Source organism: Synchiropus splendidus, chromosome 1 (assembly GCF_027744825.2).
Source record: "Synchiropus splendidus isolate RoL2022-P1 chromosome 1, RoL_Sspl_1.0, whole genome shotgun sequence".
In the NCBI taxonomy this organism is placed as follows: Eukaryota; Metazoa; Chordata; class Actinopteri; order Syngnathiformes; family Callionymidae; genus Synchiropus; species Synchiropus splendidus.
The window spans coordinates 60961425-60979948 of record NC_071334.1 but is presented as its reverse complement, the minus strand read 5'-3'; the positions used below and the strand labels follow the sequence as shown (position 1 = coordinate 60979948).

At 39.9% G+C, this 18524-nt stretch overlaps 1 protein-coding gene across 4 annotated transcripts in view; it reads left to right on the top strand.

The window, feature by feature from the left end:
• The first annotated feature begins 2882 nt into the window (after nucleotides 1-2882).
• The window catches only part of igsf9a (immunoglobulin superfamily, member 9a), a 59550-nt gene continuing 43908 nt past the window's right edge, over nucleotides 2883-18524 (top strand). The window contains exons 1-4 of one of the 4 annotated variants that reach the window (XM_053850405.1): nucleotides 2883-3032; nucleotides 9461-9555; nucleotides 9642-9818; nucleotides 17748-17894. In XM_053850405.1, the coding sequence (XP_053706380.1) occupies nucleotides 9495-9555; nucleotides 9642-9818; nucleotides 17748-17894 (385 nt within the window). In that variant the 5' untranslated portion in view covers nucleotides 2883-3032; nucleotides 9461-9494. The other 3 variants (XM_053850387.1, XM_053850410.1, XM_053850397.1) reach the window with 3 other exon arrangements.

Genomic DNA, 18524 nt, shown 5'->3' with positions numbered 1-18524 from the left:
TAGTCTGTGGTATCTTTGCTTGAACTCATGAAACTCAATCACCAATAAACAAACACAATTTTGAGACACTGGTGGACTACAATACAGAAGAGTGGACACACATGATACCACCCTGAAAATGACAGAAACCATCGGTTTGTCAAATGTTTTACATCAAGATTACAGGACAGATCACAGGAAAAACCATATCCGTGAGAATAAATGGAAATGTGCTAGAAAGTGGATCAGTGGCGAAATTTCTGGGCATAGTTGGAAACATCATGCAACCAACTTCTGTACTATGCAATGGTGTGGAGGTTTAGGGTAGCTTACAAAGTAACGCACCATTTGTACTACAAAAAAGGATTTAGACGCTAGACTGCACAGTCCAAGCAAACTGTTTAAACAAGAGCACTGAGATGAGAGACGGATATGTTTGGAGCCAAAACATCACAACAAAGACTGTTAAACTCCTGGTGAGGAGGCAAGGAGAGTAAGAGGGAACTTCTACCATCCATATGCATTGAGAACCACACTGATAATAATCAGTGTAAAAATGCAGAGCTGGTAAAAAAATGAATCTGATAAAAAACAAACAAACAAACACAGAATGATGCCTTAGAGAAGAGCGGTGGCATCAAAGGTAAATGGTCAAATTGGAAATTACACTGACACAAATGTAGTGACATCTAAGAAACTGAAAACAAAACATTACATAGACTAACATTTATTCACTTTTTGGGAAGGAATGCCAGACTGCGGGGCAGAAATGATAAGCACTTCAACTGCTCCTATCCAATCAGTAAAAGCATGGCGTGATTCCCTGTCCTCTTGACCAGCTCTCCCACCATTTTAAAAATGCCACATTATTATTATTATTTGCATGCACAGTCTTTTAAAGCATGTGATACAATACAGGAACAAGTCTTCAAAGTGATTTAGCCTGGGATGAACACCTCTTTCTTGATATCCTTTAGGGGGCTGACAGTATGTGAAGTACACAAAGCAGAGGAGCAAATGTGCCGTCGCACTAGCTTCAGTTAGTCAACTGGCTGCTGGAAAGCTGACAAAATGAGCAGTGGTCATAGTAGTGATGACAACTGAGAGATGCGGACAGTCGTCTCCTGACCACTCATTTTTCTTAATAACCTGTATTACTAGTACATGAATAATAATGTGATATATTTCCCACTAGTGCTCTATGGTGTACAAAACCAACACAAAATTCAATCACAGGCGGCATCAACCAATTCAAGGGAGAAAACCCTTTTATTCTGAGCATTTACCTTCATTCAGGAGCATATAGTTAATGGCAAAAATATTTTTACTACATTGTGGTATTTTCACAGAGCATTTCAAGTGGAAATGAAATGTGTGGTGTAAGTAATCTGAGCTAGTGCCTCTAGCAAATTGTTTTTTTTGTTATCTCTACTCATGAAAATAGAATCCAGGGGTTGCATCTTATAAAAAAGGGTCAGTCTGGTTTTTCTTTGCATGTAAAAAGCCCAATGAATTGGTTGTATTATTTCATAAATAACATAATGAATTGGGTCATTTCCTTAGGGGTTACATGATGTACTATGTGAGGATTGTGGTTGCTGGGACTGTACAAGGGTCTTATACAAGCGAAGGGCCACCTTGTCCGCTATGATTTATGTAATGATGCGTTTGATTGAATGAAAAGCATTGAGTTTTGTCAGCGAAAAAAAGTGGGCATTTGCACACCCAGCCCCTTAATGAGGAGTTAAATAAATGTAACTATAACAACAACAGTCGCCACCAAAAAAAAAGAGTCATACACTCTAATATTTCGTTGGACCTCCTTTAGCTTTGACTACAGCACGCATTCGCTGTGGCATTGTTTCGATATGTTTCTGCAACGTCACAAGATTTATTTCCATCCAGTGTTGCATTAATTTTTCACCAAGATCTTGCATGGATGATGGTAGAGTCTGAGCACTGCGCAAAGCCTTCTCCAGCACATCCCAAACATTCTCAATGGGGTGAAGGTCTGGACTCTGTGGTGGCCAATCCATGTGTGAAAATGATGTCTCATGCTCCCTGAACCAGTCTTTCACAAGCCCGATGAATCCTGGCATTATCATCTTGGAATATGCCCGTGCCATCAGGGAAGAAAAAATCCATTGATGGAATAACCTGCTCATTCAGTATATTCAGCCGGCCTCATTCCTTGAACACATAATGATGCTGAACCTAGACCAGTCCAACTGCAGCAACGTCATACCTATTTGCTGAGTTAAATCCAGGAGGCGACTTTTTTTTTTTGGCCAGGCAGTGTATAAATATAACAGCCAACTATTATTGACTGCAATAGTGACTCAACTAAATACTATTACTAATGTTGCTTCTACAATCTAACAAGGCTACTCAATGAAACACGATTCATATACATACATTTATATTGATATACATTGAAATTATGTGATACAAAATACAAAATAATAAAATAAACACAAATAAAAATGATTGAAAAAGTGGAAAGTTTTATAATAAAAATACTAACTACTCATGTGAATATTACTAAAAGTCTCTTCCTGCTACTGCTACTATCATTACTACTAATACTGCCATTAGTACAACTACTGATACCATGCGTTGGGTGAAGTTACTCTTCTTCCGTGACGCCTTCGCCAGTAACACCAGGTAAATGTCACCCCCTAGTGGCCACCTTTTGAAGAGACATCAGCAGGGTGTCAACAAAACCTCTGCAACCGACGGTACACTTAAACAAATACTTGGTACAAGTTTTTAAATTAGAAGTGTCTTTTTTCAGACTAGTTGAATGTATCTGTCCTCTGGGACACGTTAGCAGCCGCCCGGGTGGGGGAGGGTGCAGGCGGGAGGGGCAGGGCTGGACGCCATCGGTGGCTCCAGGTGCTCCGGACTGCAACTCAACACCTGCGGCTTCCTGGCGCTCAAGTTTCCTCCCGAGTCCTGGAAGAAGCGAGGCCCGTTGTCACGCTGCTCCCAGTCCTGGGGATGTGTTTTTAAGGGAAACTTTTTCAGGAAAAGTGTCGCTCGCGCCGCTCCAGGTAGGAAGACGAGTTTTTCTCTTCTCCCTCATGAACGATTCCGAGCGCGTCCCAAACTTGCAGCAGGCTCCGGATGATAGCTGAGAGAGAAACGTCCTCTCAAGCCTCTCATGCATTCAAACGCCAGTAATGAAGTTTCGTTGTGGAGACCAGAAGAAGAAAACTGACAGCAGCTTATATTCCAAATTGGACGGAGGAGGATTGCTACCTCGACCTGTATGTTTTCACGCTCCGATTAAATTCCGCTTCAACCTTTTATTATTAAAGCTCAGCCTGTTGATCCTGTTGACCGCCCGTTTTTCCGAAGAATAATGCATTTCTTAATTTGTTTTTTAAGTGATAGCGGATAAGTGTTTGACTGGAGACGCTTTTTTGTTTGTTTGTTTGTTTTAATAAGGTAAAAAGTGCAACCTGACCTGAGCAACTACGTCATTGAGTGGTTCACATTTAGTTAGGTGCAATCCAATGGCAGTGGTGAAAATGAGCATGAATGCCATGGATTCAGCTCCCAGTTTTTCCTACTGACGCCAGAGTAAAGTTTCAATTTCACCCAGACGCAAAGCTGGCCCATGTTCTGCCTGGTAGAGCTGAGCTAAGAGGCACCTGCCCATGGTCTCGGCACCAAAACGGCTTTTGTCCGCTTCACTTTGCTGATTTCAAAAGGATGCGCGCTTATATATACACACATGTTTATAACTTGTGGGGTTTCCTATTGTGCGATGTCTTATTGTATCGACTCATAATTCACAACGCTGAGCCATTCCATGCCCATGATGGATAATTGTTGTTTGACGTGAACAGGCTCATAATTAACTGCTGAGCCCATGTCATTGTCAGCGTGCGCTATAGACATGTTTACATTGTCATTATCTAGAATGTTTGTCCAGTAAGACCAGCAGCAATTGACTGTTATACTGTCTTCGGATGTGTGTTTGGCATGAAAGCAGTTGAACAGTATAAGGACAACTTTCCATTTTAGTGACATGAGCATTGCTCATCCCAATGTTGGAAATTGATTTATCCATGTGGTGTTTTTTGGTATGGATGACATGAACTGGAAATTAGTAAACACTTGTTTCTCAAGCAACAATAACAAAGGTAGATTAAAAATCATTCTTTACGATGTGACAGGTATGATGTGTTTCTGATGGAGTGGTTATTGAGAATAATGAAATCACAATACAGCGCTATATGCCAGGGTACAACTAATTCATTCATTCTAAAAAGGTACTTTTTCCACCCTGCTGTCGAACCTCTACTTCTTCATGTAAGAGTTTTCCATGTTTTAGATTCGAGTTGCACGGTGATGATTAACACGGTTATATTGATGTTGTAATCACAATTATGAATCATTGTTATTCATAGTAATAAAATCAGGTATTTTTATTTATTTGCTTTAAAAAATAATGAAGACATTTTTGCTTTAATTGCAAAATGAAACTTAAATATACATGAATGATGAAGAAAAGAGTGCATTCATGAAGCCTAATGGAGACGGTTACTAAATGAATTTAAAAGCGATGCTGTTGTAATGGCATGAACATTGTTGAGAAGGAAATAAACATAAAGATGACGTATGACATTGCGCTACTGTTGAAGAGATGGAAAATTATAAATGAGTAACTTTGTAGGACCATAAATATCAGAAAAAAAATCCTTTCTTTCACTGTAAAAATGCTACAATGCAAAGTTATTTTTTCCACAAGTGTACTGGCGTATGAGGGAATAAAATGCTTCACTAAGAAAAGAAAACGTTTATTTGCAGTTAGACGTATATGTGTCATGTGACTTAATGCTCCTGTTATTGCCTATGGTGCATTTGTTCATTTTGCACTATGTGGTACTTTTGTTTTCAGTAATTAGTTTACTGAAAAACAAAGCAAAACGAAGTAAACAAACAAAAAATAGCCTTTAAAAGGAAACGTCAGGTATTGATGCATTTATTCAATGTACAACGTACACAGAAAATTGAAGCAGTCAGTCCATGTTCTTCATTTCATCTCGGTCTCCTGCTCTTCTCATTACTACTTCATGTATCCTTCTCACACTTGCTGGGTCTGGTGTAGCGACCATAGCCATGAGCAGTGCCGGTGTTTATCACATGACAGTGTGAAAGGCACAGTAGTTTCATGCTCCTCACCGGGGAGTGTCTTTCAATATGGAGCGTGACTATGGAGCATCTATGCAAACATAAGATTCCGAGCCATCTAGGATACATTCATGAAAGAGAAAGACAGATTTTAAATCTGAACCACTAAAAATGCTGGGTCATCCACTGTGTGTTGAAAGAGACGCTGATCAGGCGGTCAATTTTTTTTTTGATCACTTGTTTTGTTTAGTTTGGAACAAGTACGTTGCTCATCAGAGTGGCGAATGTTAGGAACAGTTTATTATTGTCATAATACTGTTAGAAATATAATACATTTTAAAGCAAAAAGTGGTTTGAAATTGGGCGCCGCCTGGCTTTTAATTATTCACTAACTTTTATGTCACTATTGATGGAGTCAGTGGTGCTTATCGTTTGTGGCCTTTCCTGTTCAACTCTACAGTGATTCTTTGATATTATTAATTGACGTCCCGATGACCTTTTGGAATGAAGTGTAGTGCGTTTGCTTAAACTGAACGCACATCAGCTATGCTAGAACCAAATATTGCGTCATTTCATCATGTGTTTTCTGTCTATTTTCTAAGTTTATTTGACCACAGTTCCATAATGCACTGCGTAACATGGATGACTTTGTTAGCCAGATATTTTTTTGTATTCATCGAGAGGCTCAGTCCAGTGTTTTTTTTTAGCCTGATCACTTGCTTGGTTTCAACTGTATTATAGTGCAGAATTACTGTGAATTGTAACCACGACTACAACAGTCAGTTTGAAGTCGTAGCTCTACTCCAGCGGTCCTCAACCATAATGTTTTCAGCATCAGGTATTTCTCTCGTGGGTTGAGTCAGAGTTGTGCGTGGTTTCTCCATTCTCCCATGGAGGTTTTAAATAATTCCACCTGTATGTAGGCCATGTCACACGTGGATTTGTTTCTCTTCTCTCCATCGCTTCAGAGGTTAATGTCCAATTGTGCTTGCTGCCTGATAAAAGCAGCCTCGCAGCTCTTCCTAACCCACTAAGCAAACAGACTGCGCTCACCGTCTCCACTTGAGACCTGCGGGCTTTGTAGAAATCAATACCAAATATGTCGCTCAAGAGTCAATTTACAGCAGACTCAAACATATCCAGGCCAAATTAACAGTAGAATGGAAGTGGCTTGAGCAAGGCTGCTCTTTAGAGTTTATATACGTCATGGAACAAGGGTAACTGAAGGTCCCTGTCCTATCCTCTGTACGTCGAATTCTCAGGTTAGGAATGCTACAGGTCTTAATTATTCCAGGCAGATGCATTTTCCTGTTTTCTCTACAGTTCTCTGAATCAGAGCAAGACCCAGGCATTACATTATCTCAAGTGCATGTGTCAGTTACACACCACTCACTGTAATAATTCCATAATTTCTGTATCAGTTTGGCCTTGACCTCTAAATATGTCTGACGGTTACCCAACAAAACCAGGCAGGATGGTAATAGTCAGTACTCATCCTCGTGTACAGTATATAGAAATCGACCAAGTCACTGGGTTTTTTTGTTGTGTATTGAGACAGACTGGACCTTGAAGATTCCTTGTAGTTGGAGGAAGCTACCTAGATAACCCAGTTAATATCTCAACTAAACCAGCATGTAGCCATTTCATTGTTGTCCTGCTTGGTGATCTTCTGCCTGTTCATTCTCAAGTGCACGATGGTCTGAGGAAGTTGCAGTAACATTATATTATATATATATATGGTATGTATCGTGATGTAGCATTGTAGCAACACTGGTGGGTTGAGGGTACACATGTTGAATCTTTCTTTGCTTCCAGCTGTTTTTAGAGATTTATTTAAACATATTTTCCTCTTTCTATCTGACACTTCTCTCAGTTTTGGAAGTTACAAGCAGCCACACTTTTTTGCACTGAAAATGTTTTCAGCTGTCTGAGTGGCATTTGAATCCATTTAGAGTGGATACACTGCTGCATGGCAGTGCACCAGTGGAGAGTGGATATAGCAGAATAATGATGCTTGGAGAAGAGTGACACATCAGTGGACGTGATTGACTCATACTTTTAAGTTTCGCTTTGACTATGTTTGAAATCCGAGGGCGCCGCTGCGTCTGTTTGCCGAAGCATGGCAGTGTGTTGAAACAAGTGCTGTGTCTGTTGACAGTCTGTGTAATTGTTTTCCACCATATCAGACTTTGCTCCAGCCATGAAATGAAAAGGCCCATGAAAAGTGTTTCGGTCAGGGAGAACTGATTTGGGCAGCAGCTGGTGCCAGTCACTCTCCATCGCCCATATATGGTCATTGCTGAAGACGTCGTGAGTCAGAATGTTTGGACGTTTAAGAACGCACCACAATAGTTGGTAAACGTTCTGGCATTCAGGATTCTGTCTTTGTCTTAGGTAAAAAAACAGACCCCATTGCATCCTTTAACTGTTGTGCTATGTGTGAAAATGCTGTTTTTCCAGTCTAAATATTGGATGATGTAAGCCTTTGAGCAAAATTCAATGAAATTTGAAGGAGAAGTTCAAAGCCTTTTGGCGGGTGCCTGGTTTCGGATCCGATGCCACTCATTACCCAGTTGAGTGAGAGACTGAGAAGAAATATGATGGAAATAACTCACTCTGAAAATGCATCCAAACATTCTCCTTCCAAATGTTTATTCACAACGGGACGCTGTAGCCGTTTACCAAACGAAATACAACACGATTAGAAAAATCAAGGTGTGAATATTTGTTTCTAATAGATAAACTGTTGCTGTAAAAAACGATGGTTGTTGATCGCGCAAGTTCCTACATCCTAATTTAGATTTCTACCAAATATCTCCATTGAATTCTTAGGGCTGTATGTGTTTACTTTAAAGAACTGTTTACAAGAATAAACTATTGAAGAAAATAAGGTTCTGATTCTGTCTGTTTTCTCAACTGAGTAGAGGCAGTGAGAGACAAGAGCATGTTCCCGTCCCGCTCTTTACATGAGACACTGAGCCGCTCCTCTAATGTCCGACTGGCTCATTCATTGTTGTTTTGAGAAAAAAGAAAAAGATTAGTAATGTTCAATGGCTATTGGAATATTTCTTTCAACACTTTCTTGTTTGATTGTTGTTTTTGTAAAAAGTTAATCCTGCTTGAAGTCAGAGAGAGAGCTGTTGCACACAGTAACAGAAAAAGAATGAAAAACAGAGATGGGTTTCTGTTACAGGAGTTTACTTGCTGTCTTTGTCTACAGTTTAAAAAAATGATATGAATAAGGTGTACACAAATGAATGATGAAAAAGCTTGTTTGTTGGGTGGGATTGTGTATGTTTCTATGAACCATTAATATGTTAAACATTTTTTAAGTTTGTCTTGTTGACCTTTGTTTAGCTTTTGTTACTTTTGGAAAAATATGAATTGACTGATAAGATATTTATTATAGCAATTAAAGAAGTAAGATTACACTTAAAATTGAAATACCATAAATAAACTACTTATTCAATTGTGAATTTTAGCCATTTATTAATCACTGAAGTGTACTTCTCGCTGTCATTGTTATCAGTAAATAAGCAAGGAATTAATTTGTTAACAAGTGTTCACCATAAGTGAATAAGTGCTCACCACTTTAGTGTTGAGTGTTAGTTTTAAGCTTTTATGTTTTCTTTTCTTTTTTTTTTTTTTTACCATGTATCGTTGTTTTTAGGAAAAATTTGTATGTGCCTCAGGGGTACTGTATCAAACTGGTGCCGGGGGGCTAACTTCACTCAAAATCCCTCCCAGCATAAACTTCTTCGTGACATTTCCTCTTTAGCAATACCGACAGTACAAGACGACCACATGACTGAAAGTGATTCCCCCAAATCTGACATAGTGTGTGGATTTACGCACTACTTTTTATGAGTTGCAAATTGAAAGGCATCATTATTGTGTCTTGACATTCAATTGCTCTTCACTCTGACCAGCTTATCGCTGTCCTTGAGTGCTGACTCTCTGGTCTGCTGGAGCCAAAAATCTTCCCTCACGTGCTTTAAATAAAACACTTGGATGTCACTCTGCACGTGACTCCTTTCAAGATTTATACGACATTTATGACATTTACTTCCACAAAATGGATCCGGGTCCACCGTGTTTTCTGGCGGTTGAGGCAGCCATACCCATTTATATAATGACATGGGATTAAATCCAGGTATTGGAAAGCTTTATAAAAATCTTAACGGAGCACTGCACTCTGTGTCTTCAGAATTATGACAGAAGGAGCTGCTCTGCTGTTGCACTTAAAGCTCGCAAATGTGTCACAGATGGCTGTCCTCCTGTGCGCGGCCAAGTGAGTGAGTGATGAGATTGTGACAATTGTTTGTTCCTTTGCCAACAGACGGAGTATGCAGCAGGTTGAATAAGTGACAGCGATGGGGTCATCAGAATCAAACCGCCAGTCCGTCACTTTGTTGGCTGCTTTCTGCCTCCTGTGTGAGTTTTCATATCATTGATTCAATCCCAATTTGACAGATTGCATCGTTTTAGATTAAATCTTGTCCTTACTTATTTCACAGTAGCAGTGATCTCAGAAGGAGCAGAGGTCCGTGGAACTATTGGAGACGCAGTACAGTTGGAGTGCAGTCTTCGTGCTCCAGAGTTGAAGCATGTGGTGGAGTGGGTCAGAGAGGGACTTGACAACCCTGTGCTTATGAAGTTTGGCTCCCACGCTCCCCGTGTCCATCCCAAATATGAAGGTAAAAACTATTGTCATACCACCATTTTGTCTGTGTCCAATAACTGGCACTGCTTTTATATTGATTCGCATGAGTCATTTCCTGGTTTCCGGTAATTCTTGTTACTTTGCAACCTGTTTGTATCATGACGTGACTGCAATCAAGCTGTAATTCTTATCTTGTTTCAACTGCTCTGGTTCAGTTGATCATAGGTGTGTGCAATGATGACCTGCTAAAGTGAAGAGATCTTGTTGATCGTCTCGGTCACATTCTATACTCTATAGTTCCATGCTGACACACACTGATACCCGTCACTTGCCCATGTCGTCCTCCCAAACACATTCACTGCTGGAGCAAACAAGCTGAACAAAGCAAAACTTTTGACTTGTTCTTTAAGGTGAAGTGCCTCTAACTCAGCTGCACACATTCACACCAGAAAGATAGCGTGTTTCTTATGTGACCCACAAAGCTAATGGATCTAATGGCTCACATCACACGTCACTTCAAACCTTTATTGACACTCATAGAGCATCAAGGTTTTTCTTCTCATTGTTGAACTCAATTCCCTACCAAATAAATGTGCCCCAAAATGTGAACACAAAAAGAAAGATTACTATCATTCTTTATTATGAAGCTTAAGTACAGTCTGCGATATGAATCAGAAAGAGATGAAAACAATAAGAACATGTCCAAATAGTAATGTGTTCTAAAGCTTCATGATTTTCCATAGTCAGGTTCAATAACCTGTCATTGCTGTTTCATCTTTTTTGTGAAAATGTGTTATTATTGAAAAAAGTTTACATTTCTCAATAAGCTGTGTTAACGTTGTGTTATTGTTTGACAGCCAACAGTTATGTCTTCAATGATGTTATTGTGGGTTTCATGCTTGTTCAAGGCCACCTATTATGCTGCTATTGTGCTCTTCATCAGTGTTGTTTACCTTTCGACAGGTTTATGTTCGATGAATGGCTGGCATTATAGAATATTAGCAATCATCATTTAACTCTTGCCACACCTCTTTTGGCATATCAAAATAGCTGTGCGCCTTTCCCTCCCCAACCACCCTGGGTCATGAAAAGAATCTACAGCTTTCAAGTGGTTCCTCGCTGGTCTGGTCAGCACCACACCTTCATGGCCTTTTGTTCGTTTTACTTCAATGGTAGCCTGCAATCTGAATCCACATCGCCCATTGTTCACGTTTTGCCCTGCAGCACTAAAAGCATTTTGAATGAGCAAGAAAAGAAGCGACCTCAATCGACCAAGGCTACTTTTGTGTACCTCCTGTTGCTCTCCCCTCCATAATGGGATCGTGGTAGACAGTAGAGTGGCTTAGATCTCTCAATGATTCAGCCTCCTTTTCTTTGGGTGTAGTGTAATCCAACCCTCCAACCTTCTGGAGAGTTTTCACTCAACACTGTTGCAGAAAAAAAACACACATTCAGAATCTACATGTACAGTACTTGCTTTTCTTTATTGTTATTTATCTCACTTTTTTTAAGCGAACCATGCTTTTTACTTAGTTTACTTGGAGGCAACGTCAACACTTATGACAATGAAGATCGGGGTTCTCCTTTGAGGCAGGTCAAATCACCATGAGAGAAGTGGGATGGCTGTCAGTCACCTTCCTTGCATGTGTCACAACAGATGCATTATGAAATGTTGTCTCAGCCATCAGAAGCTTGAGATTCAAGATGTTTGGGGGTTGAATTGTGTCAGGTACCGGTGCTTTTGATCCATTGACATTCTGCCTACACATGTTGTCTATTTGAGAGATAAATCAGCAATAAGGATTTATGTGCAGATCACAAACCCAATATTAATAAAATATTTGGGCTTACATTCTTAACCACCTCAAGTGAGCAGCATCTTAATGCTATTTTAAATTGTTATTTAATTTTTTTTCATTGACTTAAAAAAACAGCTCAATATGAAACGTATTATTGATTGACTTTACAGTGAAACAGGTTTAAATATTTATTTAAAGGTTTTTAGTGTGCTTGTTGTTTGGACAAATATAGTGTCAACTCAGAAGAGTTCTTCAATATGTGAGCCAAAGCTTTGTCCTCAATCCAGTTGGTCTTAAACCTGAATGTTATTTTTGTGTTTCTTTGTGTTGATAGTTCTTGTGGCTACATCCAGTGGCTCACATTACAGCTATAATCAAATGTATTTTGTGAAGTCGTGGAGTATGTTTGTAATACTTCTTTAACTTAATGTATTCCCACGATGTCAGCTGTGTTGTTTCTGAAACTATGGAAGTCTTTGCGACTATGGCAGGATTTACGCGACATGGTCACGAGAGTGGTGCACTGCCATGGCTTAAATGAGAGCCTGGAACTCAAGTCGTGCATTCTGATTGGACATATGAAGAGATGAGCGCCTGCTAATTGAGAGAGAGATTTACTGCTCATGATTAACGTTTTTATCGTCAACATTCAGTCATCATCTTTATTGCTTTATTGGCTTTTTTTTTTTTTTTTTGCATAGGGCGGTTGCTGCTCCGCCACTGTCACAACCCTCACAAGTGAATAAAATAACGTCATCTATTTCCTCTTGATCTGTGGTGGTTCTGACAAAACACACCTTTGTCTATTCACCTCTGTTGGGAATGGCAGCTGCCTTCCACCCTCTGAATTCCCTGGTTGCATTCTAGATGTGATTGAATGAATAATGGGACTTATCTATTTTAAATTGCCTGATGCATCACAATTGTGTGTGTTACATGCATGACACTTTTATGTCAGTGGAGCGATAATCAGCAGCATACACACTAAATGATCTAGTGTCTCCAGGAATATGTCCTTGCTCTACATTTGCCTGAAACAATAAACCTGTGTATGTGATTGGCTGCTATGTGAAGCATATTTCTGAAGAGATGTGCTCATTTCTTCATCTGTTAACCTAGAAACGGATATGACGCTGCGTCATTTCTGCCAATCAAAACGTGAAAAAAGAATATAAAAATAATATCTTTTTTTTTTCTTTCAAACAACAAAAGGCTTTGTAGCTGTTGAGGTTGCATTTATTTATGTATTGCATGAAGGTGATCTCCTTTTTCTCAAATACAAAAGAATCTATAAATACAAATGATTTTGACATCAGCTCAAAAAACAAATCACAGATTGAACCGTGGCCCTAATGTTCAGTCAAAATCAGCGCTTGGGTCATTTGTTTGTTCAAGGTCCTGCTTCTAGTTCAAGTGAATACAGTGTGTGTGTGTGTGTGTGTGTGTTTGAGATGCCACTCCCTGACCAGACAGGGAAATTCAATATAGTCATTTGCATAGCAATAAAGTCAGCGTGAACCTTGGCCGACAAATCACCCTGTGCCAGGACTGAGGCCTTATTTGCTGCAGACATTGATGTTTTATTACTCTCGTTGTTGGTTTCATGATACACAAGGTGATATATTGAGGGTGAGAAAAATAGCTGCACGGTGAATTGACTAGTTTTTGTGCGCCTCCTTCTACCGTTGCATGACTCAGAAAGTCCCCATCTCGAGTAACAAACAGAAACTACTGCTCTTCTGCCATTTAAAAGGCTGTAAGAAAAAGGATTCTTTGTATGGTCTGTTGCTGAGCTTAGCCTTTCTCACAGGTGCTTACCTGTTGTGGGAGTAACAGGTGTACTATGGGACTCACACTGAGGGCCACTGGTTCAAATTTCACCTCCTCAGGCCACTGCTACTCTCAAGTTTCTAACTGCGTAGCGTAAACATCCCGAATTCCACCTGTTAAGCGTTTCCTTGTTTTGATTCAAAGGAGTGAACTCCCTCGATTGTTTCACCTCTGAAATGGAAAAGCATGTTACAAACCTAAGCATTTTCACGCAAAGGGTTTTTTCAACATATTTAACTATGTTGTAGCTAAATAATATTATCAATGTACGTCGAATTTTCTGTGTTGCTCCTTTTCCTGAGTACTGATAAAAAAGCCATTTTGAATGCATCCGCTGTACTTAGTAATTTGGCCAAATGAGAGCAGCTGAAGCATATCAATTACAACCAGAGGCTAAAATTGGTTTCATTTCTTTGTTAGTATTTGAACCGTTGAGGTTGTATCAGAATCCTTAATGGATGTCTTCGGGCTATCGTCTTTGTGAAAGCACTGGAGTGAATTTACTCACATACTGTCTTGGGATTTACTTTTTGAATTTCTTTCTTTATGAATTTCTTTGTCTGTGCTCACTGCCTATTCTTTTTCTGGGTTTTTCAAATTGTTATCAGATCCCAGCGGTGCATCGTTGTAAGCTTATTTAAGTGCAACACTGTGATCCTTAAACTTATGTGCAGTGGAAGTGGATCATTGCATCTTAGTTCAGGCTATGTATACATAGCATTTACAAAATAGATAAAATAACAGGTTTCATTTTTCACAATTTACTATTAATAAGTGTTATGCGTCTTATTAATAAATGTCATTACTTTTAATCTTATGAAAATATAACAGAATCAAACCCTTTAAATCAGTCAAAAAACAATACAGTCTGGTTGGTGACTTTCAGTAATTCAGTGGTGAAATTAAATAATGTATAAACTTTATAAATTCCCATAATTTTCAGTGTTTTCTCTCAGTAACGCACAAATAGCTTGATAAACACTGAAGTTCTCTGGCAAAGCTTTGTTTTAATGTGGTCACCGTCCTCTTGGATGAATGGAACGACATTTTGTGCTTTATTGGAAGCACTTTGTTTTTGTCACTTGGGCTCTTTGTTTGTGCATACATGCTGTTACACATGTGAAGAGTGTCCAGCAACAGTGGGTGTATCAAATATAGTCACGTAGCAAGAAAGGTGTTGGTGTGTGGTCCGAGAAGAGGAGGATTGACTGGCTTGAAAACAAGAGCAGCAGAGCTGTGCAACTTATGAAAATCATCAACTGAGTCAAGAGTTGCTTTTTCAAGTTCATGTGAATCCTGATGCATCCTTTCCAAGTGAAGAAAATGTATGTTCTCAGACTATTGTTTTTTAAAATAATTTTATTAAGACGATATAGGCTGCTGTCGTGCTCTCTGCGGCTCCCCAGACATGCCTCACGCTGTCAGAACCTTGCTGCAGGGGTTGCCTTGCTACCAATCAGCTGCGAGTGCAACCGGTGAGGTCGACCTCTAATGCCTGCTGATAAGACTTAGATTAGAGTGTCCTCGCTCATCCCAGAGGTGTTAGACTGGGTTAGTTATGGGCTTTCTGTCAAATCCTTCTGCACTCAGCTGAGAACACATTTTTATAGATTTATGCATATTATTACACATCATGATTATTGTTTAAATTCCTATCTAGTTTTTCGATATTTGTATTTATGATCTCAAAATATTATTTTTTAGATAATGCTTCTTATTATTGTTGCCATGATACACAATTTATTCATTCTTTATCTGAATTTTGAAATTGTTACTGTACCATATATTCATGGATAATGAAATGACAAAACAAAAACAATGGAAACCCCCCGCCCCCAAACAAATTGACACCCAATAACAGCACTGTGAACTACATTATAACAGCCACCTGTTGGTGAAATGGCCAAATCTTAAAATGAATAAATGTTTATTTCCATTCTCTGATACATTACAGATGCATTACAGACATTTCAAACGTTACTTGTTATTTGACTGTTTTGTAACTATTGTATCAGTTAACTTCTGGTTCTGCTCCTTATGGGGGCCACACTAATGGGGATTTTTTTTCTAATTTTAAGTAAATCTGTTACAGACCGCACATAAAAACAAAAAAATAGATCTTAATAATAAATGCCTCTATGCAGCACACCACGCATGGCAAGATTCTGTCACAGCAGTGAGTGAGAAGCTCATCCTCCAAGTCAGAAATCATGATGATTTTATTTACTTTTTTTTTTTTGTCTCAAAGGAAACTATAACTAAATAACTAAATGACAGATACGCGTATGCTGCTCACGGAACTAGAGTTTGTGCAGACCGGGTGAGGACAGCTTCAGATTGGAGTGAGATTGTCATGACGGAAAACTATAATGTTTATTTCCATCAATTCAATAAATGTCAAAACTTAGTTTCTTTATCAGTCTGCCTCTGGACTGGCTACATTCCATTCCACGTTACACTTCAAGTCTGGAGCAATGGGCTGTCACCACACTAAGATTTTTGGTTGTAAATATTAAACATGTTAAACATCTAGGATTGTCAGCCCCATCCATTTTCCAAGCCAACTGTATTAACACACCCCACAGACAAGGATTCAGTTATAGTTGAATCTTTTAATAGTTCCATTAGCTGGATGATCCTTGGTCTGGAAGGAGCAAAGTCGGGGCAAAAAAAGCCTTGTTATCATTATGTGTGTGACCCCCTCCGGTTAACCAAATGGCTGTCTTACACGGTTCTAGTCGGAGCCTGCTGGTTTTAATGAGATCACCTTATAAGGAGAAGCGCAGTAGATCAAGCCTTTAATCGGTTGAAGCGGGAGCACCTGCAAATTGCACCTATGGAAGTCCAAAATAAGACTGTTGCAAACCATTAAATGGACGTAAAATTTGCTATTGAAGCTGAGTCCTCTCAGCCCAAAAAGCAAAACAATCCAATGAGCTTTTCAATCACTCCTGCGCTTCTTATCACTATTAATATTGCACTCGATGCTCAGCAAACAAGGAAATGCAGCACTGACAGCATTTGTCGATTCTGGCTGTATTTTTTTTTCTCCAAGCTCATCATATCTCCTTCAGACTCTCAAGGAAAAGGAAAAAGACAGATGATGGTTTATTTATGAGCTGTAAACTCACATAAATATTCTGTTTCCTGGTGGAAAATATCTGCCGTCTCCAACGTCACCTGACTTCTACTGGATGATAGTGCTCTTTGTCACAGTCATGGAAGTAAATGCCCAACCCGCTCTGTGACTCAAACTCTGTGCCTTGGGGGTATTTGTGTAACAGGAGCTTGCGTTTTAAGGAGTCAATTGAAAAACCGAGGTCATCACAGAGGTTGTCTAGCTATATGTGAAATGCAAATCTTAATTTACTTATTTTTTTTTCACTGCTTATTGTGTTTCTACATTTTGAAGGACACTGTGAGTGAAGAACCGCATTTCCCTTTGGTTTCTGCCCTTCTCATGTCGACCTCTTATCTTTACTCACAGCCAATTGACTTCACATTCGAATCCGTTGCAGCCGTGCATTTTTCAAATCACTGTCGTTGTGCTATCAGGTCAGGCGCCACTACACACCCTCCCCTTTCTGCTTTATCAGAAAGGTCCCGGTCACGTTTCCAACTGCAGTGACGCTCTTCCTCTGAGGTGGTGGCTTGACCTAACTCACGCTGAGCTGGTAAACAGGGGAGAGGGAAAAATGCCAGGGGTCAAGGGGTAGGATTGGGAAAATGTTCTAATCCTGTGTGTGTGTGTTGATGTATTTTTTCACACCCGTTCCTCCCTGTGGATGAATTCCCTGTTGCCGGCTTGGAAAAGCAAATAAGGCGTGTTGTCACTGCCAACATGTTTACCTTCACATCCTGAACTTTTGGAATGGTCACAATGGTCGGCACTTAAGTTAATCATTACCAACGTATTCTGACTTTTGTCCATGTTTAAACCTGTTGTCGATAATTGAGACCTCTCTGGAGATTATAAATCTATACAAATGTCATTATGCAGTTATTACATAGACTGTGTTCCTTTTCAGCCAAACTGCGACCTATTGTGGGGTCACTGTACAATTGGCTTCCTGGCAGTGTGTACGAAACATTTGAACTGTGAAAAACCCAGGGCTGCAGAGTGGAAAGCATAAACAGTTGACGTGGTGATCTGGGTCATATCTCAGGGGAACTGTCACCTGGCAACCAGGAGATCACGTTTCCTAACTATGGTGTTCACGTTTCATTAGTGAGTTTGTGATGCATTATGTTTTTTCCCCTCCTGGCAAGCCCTGTGCTTCGAAAGCTTCTGTATATGTCACTGTAAAAACTGGCCTCTTCTTTGTCCCTGACAGGCCGAGTGTCTCTGGTGAAAAATGCCAATCTCAGGTTGGAGGCCTTGCAGCTGGAGGACCAGGGCCTCTACCAATGTCAGATCCTCCGGCTGGATAAGTCCACAGATGAGCCACAAAACAGTACTTGGATACGTCTCTCTGTGACTGGTGAGCATCACGGAGTTTGTGTTTCTGTTTTTTAATTCATCCAAGGGGCTTTTCACACTGGACTCTGTCTCAGGTGGCCTGAGTTCAATTCGCTGTGCAGCCTCGCACCACTGTGCCTCAGGCTATTTCTCAGCTGGTGGTGCTCTGAGCAAAATAGCTGGTGTGTGACCTACGATGAAGCATGTCTCAAGACTGTCATCATCAATTCTAGGGTCTTGAGCCCGAACCTATTTATGACCATCAGCTTGACCACCTTATTTCTCTATCACTTCTTAATACTACAAGTCATCGTCAACTCATTTATTTACTGATGACAGACCCGCACCACGGCTGTAACAGGATGTGGCGTTAGGAAATAGTGCAAACAAGATGCGTAATATGGACGTCTTGATTTATCCACGCTGCTCTCACAACACGTTGAACTAAGTGAGAGAGATTACTGGCCATCAATAAGATTTTTAACTGCGAAGTACAGATCCTGACGTCAGAAATGATCAATCAATAGTCTGGTAATCTTCAATAACTTGGGAAAAACCAACGTCTTTCCTCTTTGCAGTGTTCATGCAGACTGCTCCGCAGCTGTGAGATTACAGCAGTGAAAACAGTTACTATTGAGCGCAGCATTATTCA